General features: G+C 40.6%; 1 protein-coding gene and 2 long non-coding RNA genes across 6 annotated transcripts in view; 2 read left to right on the forward strand and 1 right to left on the reverse strand.

Annotated features, from left to right (window-relative positions):
* Positions 1-890, forward strand: part of LOC112487365 (uncharacterized) — a 5735-nt gene extending 4845 nt beyond the window's left edge. For both annotated transcript variants that reach the window (XR_003050410.1, XR_003050409.1), the window contains exon 6: positions 380-890. This is a non-coding gene — a long non-coding RNA (uncharacterized LOC112487365). The remainder of the gene's footprint in view (positions 1-379) is intronic.
* A 1968-nt stretch (positions 891-2858) lies between these two features.
* LOC112487293 (uncharacterized) lies at positions 2859-7969 on the forward strand. The gene is made up of 3 exons (XR_003050253.1): positions 2859-4085; positions 4447-4683; positions 7121-7969. It is a non-coding gene; the product is annotated as an uncharacterized LOC112487293 (long non-coding RNA).
* The window catches only part of LOC103382329 (glucose-induced degradation protein 4 homolog), a 6170-nt gene continuing 2752 nt past the window's right edge, over positions 6096-9513 (reverse strand). Inside the window, exons 2-7 of one of the 3 annotated variants that reach the window (XM_008315082.3) lie at positions 9213-9470; positions 8716-8775; positions 8121-8228; positions 7924-8025; positions 7701-7831; positions 6096-7505 (exon numbers count right to left, since the gene is read on the reverse strand). In XM_008315082.3, the coding sequence (XP_008313304.1) occupies positions 7442-7505; positions 7701-7831; positions 7924-8025; positions 8121-8228; positions 8716-8775; positions 9213-9470 (723 nt within the window). In that variant the 3' untranslated portion in view covers positions 6096-7441. Of the gene's footprint in view, positions 7872-7923; positions 8026-8120; positions 8229-8715; positions 8776-9212; positions 9471-9513 lie in introns of all 3 variants that reach the window. The other 2 variants (XM_008315083.3, XM_025057374.1) reach the window with 2 other exon arrangements.

Below are 9513 nucleotides of genomic sequence, written 5' to 3' on the forward strand. Positions count from 1 at the left end.
AATCAGTGAATAAATAAAAAAGTGTGTCACAGTAAATTAAGGTAAATTATTTTCAGCAATTACTGCCAGGCTGTGATTAACTTAAATAAAATACCTAATCAGTCTCTGAAATCCCAAAAATGTGAACTGAGCGTCTGACTGTCCAACCAGTCTCCTGAAGTATGAATGTCCAGTGTCAAAAGTTTGAAATTAGGACAACAAGGCACAGAGAAAAAAACTTAAATAACAATTATTAGAAAGAAATTGATGATGGTTGAAGTTTAATTGTAGATGATTATCTAGAACTTCAGGGAAATTGTTAAATTGTTAAAATGTATCAAAAATACCTAATGGCTTAAAAAACTACAACAACAAATGTGGTCTCTGTCCTGTCCTCCAGGCCTGTGATGATGTCTCTGTGGACTCTTCTCCATGCACGTCCACACCTCCAGACGTCAAGGTTTTTCGAAGGAGAAAATAACTTCCCTAAGGCCTGAGAGAGCTGACTTGGTTTTACAATGATCTACTTGGAGCCTCACCACTGCTAGCCTGCCAACCAGTCAACCAGTCATGTAACTACGTTTACAGTATCTCTGAAACATTTAAGAAATGTTTCCTCGTCTCATCAGATAGGAAATCACTCTGTTACTCTGCTTCATCTTCTGATTGTCTATTCACCTGTGACCTACTCTGTAGGATGTTACCAAACTAACCAGTACTGGAGTTTAACACATTGTACTGGTGTTACAGTATAGTCTCCAAAATAAAATAAAATTAGCTGTACTTCTATCTTCTAGCTGTCTTATAATTAGTTCCAGCCTTTTGCCATGCTATCTTCAAGTAGAAAATGTAGCTAATTTATCAAAAATTGTCTTTATTGTCTGCGTTGTGCTGCACATTTAGTTCATTACTAGCTCTATCTGTTGAAACTTTAAAATATCATTTGGAACTTATAGTGGACTTGATGTTATCTTTGTGCTAAATGTCAGCTAATTAAAGAAATATATACAGATATAGCTAGTAATGAACTAAATGTGCAGCATCTTTAGGGCGGTTGGTACCTTCCAGTGGACTCACCACCCGCAGGAAGGTTCAGGGGGGGCTGGTACGGTGCAGTGTGATTTGGGTGGTGGTCATGAAGACTGCTGCCTCTGCGACCTGGTAACAGATAAGTGGATGAAAATGTTAGTCTAAAGGAACTCAGCAGACGGCAGAGTTGGACCACGGAGCTGATCATTTATGAATATGAAAATGTAGAGAGTGCACCAACTCATACTGCCCACATGGTCCACAAAACTGGGCTTCTACCTATGTGTTTTTCACAATCCACTTTTTTTTTTTTTTTATCTTTTCACATCCTGCACGTACACAGAAGTTGAGGTTGAATCCGAGAAGTGTGTTGCTCATTAGACACAGGCACAGCTCATGAATGAACAGGTTCTACAGTAAAGACAGCAGGAAACTCCACTTGTTTCTATTGTTTATTGTAAGTCCTGTTCCAGGTCTTCACAGAAGTGTCACAGCAGACACAGGAGGCAAATTATTTTCAGAATAGCTCCATGCAGTCGTTCTGTAACTGCAATCCAACACTGGGCTGGATGTTTACAGATTGACCTGGACTGGAATTCAGGATTAACTACTTAGATTCTTTTATACAATTAGAGCGGCCCAGTCTGTGTTGGCCATGAATGGACCACGTGAACAACTAAAACAACATGTGGGCTACATTTGCTGTCCTACAAATAGCTCACATTCAGCTCGCAATTTTTGTCTAGTCCACAAAGTCCACCCCAGTGGCCCACATGTGCATCCTTTCTGGGAAGTATATGGACAGGTGTGCCTTCAGTGTGGTACCGATGGTGGGACTGATGTTAGGACGCATGGTTGTCATGTCATTAATATATTATTGGAGCTGACGTCGGATGTCAGGCATAATTATTAGTTAGTTGAGAGGGAGTTGGGGGGCAGGCAGCTTTATTGTGTTCTAACACCTAACAATCCCAAATCTGGATTCTTAAAATGATCTACCTAAATCTCCTCAGAAAAACGTCTACGTGACTTGGCATTAGTGAACGGTGTTGGCAGCTTTACACCCTCATCGCTCTTCTTCCTCGTTGCGTGTTGACTCACCACCTATTCTTAACAGAGGTTTGTGAAACTGTGCTATTTACAGTAGGTGATAAGTTCAGTTACTAAAGGCTTTAACTCATACCACACATAATCTCCTCCTTTGTTTTCTGTATCTCATTTTAATATCATGAATCAGACCAAAACTAGGTCAACACTCCTGGGGAAGAAACACAATGGGTTTCATTTTACTTTAGCTGATATAACTATAAAAATAGAATAACATTTACAGTCGAACCTCGAGATACAAGCAAACCTTGTTCACGTCACGTGTTTGTCGACTTCTGTGTCCTCTATTTTGAGCATTATTCTTCATAATAGTGATGAGTCCTAAGAGAGTGAGTGGTAAGGATGGTAGAGATGATCATAGAAATACAAGCATGAAATTGTCGATGAATATGAGCGTGGTGCCCACTAAAGAAAGAATACAAATTGAAAAAAGCAAAAAAATAATAATAAAAATGGAAAATTAAAAAAAATACGTAAGTTAATTCTAAGTTTATGTTTCATGGTGTACATGTAAGGTATGGTACGGAATCAAGTGTCTACATACCGGCCAACTCTCTTCTCCCCTCGAAGAACTCATAATTAAAACCACATTTTATTTTATATCACAGGAATCCTTATATACTATAATTTTTTTGTGTGTGTGTGTCAATATAGCAGTTAAAAACACATTTTTCCATTGTAATTAGAACTCGAGCACCTCGAGTTATCAGCTCGGTCCTGGAACGGATTATGCTCGTATCTCGAGGTTCCACTGTACTTTTACCCCCTCCCTCCTCTCCCCCCATTTTGTGACCCTATGTGGGTCAGACACACTTCATTCATTTCTGCTGGAAAAGGCCATTTGGGATGGTGAAACACCTTTCATCATCAAAAGTGGTAAAAAAGTAGTTTTTATTACTATTGTGGGCTAGTTAGAGTAAACGTGTGTGGGTTGTGTGAGATATCTGTTTAGAATATCTAGAAATTGGGCCAAATCTTAGCCACACTTAAAGCAAGTTAATGTACCATAAATGGGCCTGGTACCCCATATTTGGTATCCAGGTTGTGGGGCGATAAACTGTGTTGGTACAGATAACAGGGTTCAGAGTGAATCAAACATGTCCAACAAAATGTATTTGAATTGTGATGAAATACAAAAGCTCGTTTTGATTAGATTATTTTATGTAACCGACGTCCAGGATTAGTGTGGACATGACCTTAGCCTCCCTGTTTCCTGTTCAGGAGAAACTATGCTCTCTGCTGTTGGCCTCGGGCTAAACTTCTGCTGTTTTTGTCTTGTTATTTTCTGTCAGGACTACATGAAGAGTTCATTGGTAATAAAAAGTGATTGTCATTTCTTTACAGTTGTGTGTATCAGCGATCCAATACACATGACGCGGGCCCGTTTCTGTTCCAGCCAATAAAGTGCAGAGAAAAGTCAGCTGGGGAAGCAAACAGTACTCTGCCTCACCACAAGGGGTCGTACGTGAACTAACAGGTGTTCTCCAGCTGACGTCAACAGGCAATTTAAAGTCGGCGCTAAGCTAGAGCCGGTAGTAGGTGAAGAACAGCGTTTGTTATGCCCTGTCTGATCCGACTCACTGTGGATTGTATTTCAAGACGGAAACATTTCTCAAAACTGGACTTCCGGTCCAAACAGAAGGTGATAAGTGATGGAAGACCAACGCCGGAGCTAAAAGGTTAGCTTCAAACTACGGGACAGATTAGTCGTTCTTTTTGAATGGAGTGGTACAAACGAGAAGACTGGCTGTGTGGCTGTCCTGTAAGAAACCGCCATTACTGCTGTCCTTGTCTGTTATTCTCATCGTGTGACAACGTCTGGACTAACTCAGGATACTGTGACAGAGCCAGAGTTCTTTAAAAACTTTTGGAAATTCAAGGATCGATTTGACATTGGATGAGCAACGGAAACAATGCTAAGGTGAGGGAAACCCGAGAGATACAACGGTGGACTTCATCTATGAGTAAAGGTAAGGCTAAAAATGGTTTTTAAGTTTTTCCTTTTCATATTGATGGACAACCTTTGATTAAAGCAGCAGAATTTAAAACTGACATTTTTACTGAAGGTCAAAATTAAATTTGTGCTGCACTCATCTCTATACTTTTCTATTTGTTTACAGTAAATATGAATTTCTTAGACACAAGAAGGGGGCATTTGTATAAAATAAACGTTCTTTGTAGAACAAATATTTTTCTGTGTATGTGTTGGTGTCAGTGTCATTGAAAGAGGAATGTTGGTGGATATGAACCATTACCAGGTGACGCTGTTGGATCAATAGTGAAATAAGATGCTCTTTTCGTTTCTTACAATTGTAAATCTGACTCCGGAAGAGTTAGTGCCTCAGCAGCCATGAACCTCACCGCACGTCACTGGTCAAAAACCATGCGGTCCTCACTCAGCCATTCAGAAGAGATCACCTCACGTCACAGATCACATGGCTGTGGCATTTGACCAATCAGCAGAGATCTGGAGCGCATCTAATTTTCTCACTCCACTGAAGCTGGAAAAAGACGCTCAAAAGCCCAACTCGCCGTACATTTCTGTACAAAACTTCTAAACTAACTATGGTAAGTTGATGAAACTCGCACATTTTATAGTTGAATAGTTGTGCTTAGTGATGACGTGTGTGGTTTGTGAAGGACTTGTGGAAATTAGTGAAATTACGGCATGAGAAATGCAGGCACCATATTTGATCATACGCCCGGTTCACCTGAAGACGGGAGTGTCCATATTTGGACATATGCCCGATGCACCTAACAATGCATGCTTATTATTTTCTTGATAAAAAGGCAATACAACTCAGGCCATTGCGTTTTAATGTTGCTAAAGGTTTTTAGTATACTATACATTGATACAGGGATAATTTTAACCGATTTCTATAAATATTAAAGCTATAACTAGTGAATATTTGTGATAATGTGCGGCCAGCAGTACAAGCCCAGAGGCTAAGGAGATCTGGCAAGTTGGCACCCAGGCCAACCACCTAGCATAAAGTTGACCTGAACAACACAGCCCTTTCTGAAAACCAGCACTCTGCCCCAGACTACATTGATGTGCCTTTTGTTGTTTAAGTCAAATTACTTTTTGCAGTTATCCGATTACACATGTGATCCAACAGCTATGGCATGTTCAAATCACTCACATTTTGATAGCAATTTAACATTTATTAACACTAAACTAAATTTACTGGGGTTGTTAACATTATAATTCATACACTTAAAACAAAAACACAAGTTTTAGGTCCTTTATTATTGACTTGTCTCTAATTTGTTTAAAAATATTTTATATGAAATATAAAATATCATTTGGTTTGATTTTTTTTTTAAATATTTGTCACACAAAGATGAGTTTGCAACATTAATACTAATCACCAATACATTATACATATTTAATTTTATATTCAAAATTGAGTCTCTGGTGCAAGGCACATCAAAAAACACAAACAAATGATGTGCAGCAGTTAAAACGTCAGTATCTTAACATATTTGGGGGCAGTGGTGGCCTAGTGGTAAAGGATTCGGTTCGAAGGTTCGAATCCACCAACTGCCAGGTTACCACTGAGATGCACTGAGCATGGCATCGTCCTCAAGCACTGTTCCCCGGGCGCTGACCACGGCTGCCCACTGTTCACTTGGTGATGGGTTAAATGCAGAGGTTAAATTTCGTTGTGCATGGTGTGCTGTGCTGTGTCACAATGACAAATAAAGATAAGTTTAAGTTTAAAGTTTAGTATTTAAGTTAAGTCAATCTTGGTGTGCTCCTACTGCAAGGCTCAACTGTGCCCTCTAGTGGACAAACTTGCAGCATAGTAATGCCGGTTTTGTCTTCTGCTGGGTTTAAATCGACTATATTCTCTATGGGGTTTGGTGCAGGAAGTAAGAGGTTTCGGCTTGAATATGTACATTGGGTAATAAATGTACATGTTTGAGTTGAAATTATTTCTGGTGTAAATGTGAGATGTTGACCACACATGAAGAAACACAGGACCAGTTTTTTTTCTGTGTAATTTTCTTTTAAATCAATTTCTTTACAGTCACTCATTTGACCAAACCTGGGGTCTTATTCTCAAAACAAACACACGTGATCTGCTTAATACACAACTCTGATGTTTAAAAAGATGGCACCATCACAGGGAAATGGAGGGTGGGGGCCGGAGAGTCGTGAGCTTTTCACAAAAATACCTTTGTCATCAGTCAACATAGCATAGGTTCATTCCTCTCTCTGTTTTAACATATATTCTCTTATTTATAAGGATAGAATTAAACTTTTCTTTCTCTGTGAAAACTGAAGGTTTTATTATGGTGGAAGCGTGCCATGTCCATAGTGTTGCATAGTTGAGGAGTTGTGGAAGGGGTGGGGGTAATAATTTATAAAGTACACGCTGGAAGGGGAAAGCTCTGGGTGTATTGCATTAGAAAATACTTTTCTTTCTTTTTTTCTTTTTTTTGGCTCCACATCCTTAAAAACATGTCAAAGTTTCATTTTCACCCCTGAACTCGTGTGTGTGTGTGTGTAAAATCCTGACTTGCAAGCATTATTTTGTGCAAAAACATTACACAGTTCAGAATCCACAGCACTCTGGTGTAATAATGAGAACTTTCCAAACGTTTTACTTATAAAGACAGAAGAAAGCTTATTTCTGTGTCACTCAACAATCCAGACTTTCAAAATAAAAATAAATGATGTCACTCTGTGTCCATCATCATCATCATCATCATCATAATCATCATCCTGTTGGCAGGCAAAAAAGAGTCAGCTTAGCTTTAAAAAAAACAATACTGTTAGATGTGATCAAGGAAGCAGATTAAAACTCCAGGGGTAATCTGTAATCCAGAAAAACTCCACTCTGCAACGCAGACTCCTCATAGGAATCGTTGTCCAGTTAAAAGAAATGTGTCCCATTCCACGTGGGCTGGATGAAAGCTGGTTGCACAAATCATTAGGCTGATGGTTTAAAGTGTCATCCAGATGACTTTCTGAGCTTTTTTTTTTCTTTTTAACCAGATGGGAAAAACACATTGAGAAGTGGATTGGAGGTTGGACCCAGACCCAGACCTAGTCCCAGTCTCTGCTGCTGCTGCTGGTTTACAGGCTCCAGCCAGGGAGCAGAACTGACCTTTCTTCATCCATACATTCATGTGTCCAGTCCTCTTCACTCCTTTATCAGCTGTTGGTTTCAACATATCCTCCTCAGTTTTTCTCTCTCTTCATCCTCAGTAACCTCTGCAGAAACTCTGCCTCAAAGAAGTATTTGTCCAAAAAAGAGAAAAGAAAAAAGAGGAACAGAAATGGGAAAAAAAGAGAAATCCAGGAGGTCGACCGGGGTCACCGGAACTCGTAGATGGACGCACTGTGCTCAGGAACGTGGGTGAGGTTTAGAGACTGGTACCTGTAAAGAAACAACAAAAAGTGAGTTAGAGCATATAGGATTAAGAAAAAAAAACCCAATTATTTCTTAAAATTAAAATAATAATCTAATCATGAAGACACTTTCAGCTTTTAACCACCTCTGTGATTATTTGAAATTTGAACCAGCGAGCTCTTTCCCAGGCTTCACCACACCAGTGTCATGAGGTGGTCTTACCATTCGGAGCTCCTGTGGTAGTAGTAGCCCTCGATGGTGGCTGTAGATTTCTGGAAGCAGATGTAGTAGAATCCAGCAAACGACGCTCCGCTGATGTCTTTGATTGTGTGATCGGGGACCAGGAACTGCTCCTGCAGGGGGAGGGGCAGCAGAGTTGGGGTCAGTGGTACCCTACATCATGTGTGATGACCAAAGGAGATGGTTTATATGGGCAGCACCTTACCTTCCACCTCATAAAAATAAAGTCTGAGTTCTTCAGGTCTTCATAATCAAAATCGTCAGAATTGAATGTCTTTGCGTACTGGTAAAACGCCTCGAACTTGGCCTTCAATTACCAATTAATGTACAAAAAAAAAAAGAATATCAGAAACAAATAACCAACTCCAGATTTAACCCTATTTACAGAGGACAGCATCTTACCCAGTGCTTGCAATCCACATCTTCATCTGCATCCCACTTCCGGGTAAGGAAAGGCCGCTTCTGACTGATGATCTCTCCAGCGAAAAACGTGGTCAAAGTTGGATATTCCTAAAAGAATAGAGAGAGAAAAGGAGGGAGGGAGAGAGAGAGAGAGAAAGGACAGCTTTGAAACAAACAGGGATGATGTGTTTTTTTGCCTGTGGCAAAACCTGACACTCCAAAACTGTTATTGTCACACCCAGAGCTACAGCGCAACACCAAATGGTGTAATCATGGAAAGCTGTCATCCAAAAACAAAGCACAAAAACAAAGAGAAAACTCTGTATTTGAAATCTTGTTTTAACCAACAACATTCATTTAAGTTGTAGAGAGATAGCTAGAACTCTGATTAATCCCTCGGGAGTTCCCTTCAGGGAATTAAAGACTGTGGTGGATTGTGTTTACCCTGGGTTTAGACACAGTCCAAATAATACTGCAAAGGTTTCCAAACTGCCAGACTGAAGCAGTGCCTCAGAGAAGGACACAATGAGCAGCAGCCAGACACAGTGTGAATTATTAATGCTGTGGGTTTAATGCTGAGAAGGACATTCCCCACCTCAGTCAGTCCCTTAATCTTCAGGTAGCCACACAAGTATGAATCCTCCATGGTCACATGCTGAAAAAAACCCAACACAATAAATGCATGTGTTACTTAAAACATCTCTTATCTTAAGTCAGTGATGTCTTCACTGTCCTGGTAATAAATACTAAGCTTTAAATTAAATTTACATCACAACTTCAAGCTCCATTCAAAATATCAGGAATAACAACAAGTATTAAAATAACAGGCAGAGCAGAAGACGATCGGGTACAGGTAAAAAATGTTTTTAATTACATTTAAATTAAAGTGTTTAGTGCGTTTTTAGTTTCTAATGAGTACTTATTGCAACATTATTTGGATGCATTTAAAGCTAGTCCAGCAGCGTCAGATCGGGACGGGCCCATTGATTTCCCGGCTGTCAATCATCACAGCGCGGTTTTGACACAGCAGCACTTCTCCCTGACAGCGCAGCGCGATACGGAAAAATTAGAATAACTGTTCCTGAAACTTACCTGTAGCACGACTTCCACGTCATAGGAATTTCCTTTGCTCTTCTGGTGTCCTCTGAACCTGGAACCGCTGTACAGCAGCGACGTGACCACGCCGGGCTGCTGCGTGTTTATCGGGGGCGGTGGGACAAGCGAGGCCGAGGATGCGAGGGCCGCGGCGGAACACTCGCTCAGGCATCCAGCGGGGACTGGCATGGCGCTTCCCGCTTCGCTGGCGTCGCCGTTTTCGTTGGCCGTCTGGCCCACAGACGCTGTCGGCGTCTAGAACCGGGAAGAACCAGAAGAAAGGGGGTGAAGCCCACCG

The sequence above is a fragment of the Cynoglossus semilaevis genome, chromosome 8, assembly GCF_000523025.1.
Source record: "Cynoglossus semilaevis isolate Cse_v1.0 chromosome 8, Cse_v1.0, whole genome shotgun sequence".
Lineage (NCBI taxonomy): Eukaryota > Metazoa > Chordata > Actinopteri > Pleuronectiformes > Cynoglossidae > Cynoglossus > Cynoglossus semilaevis.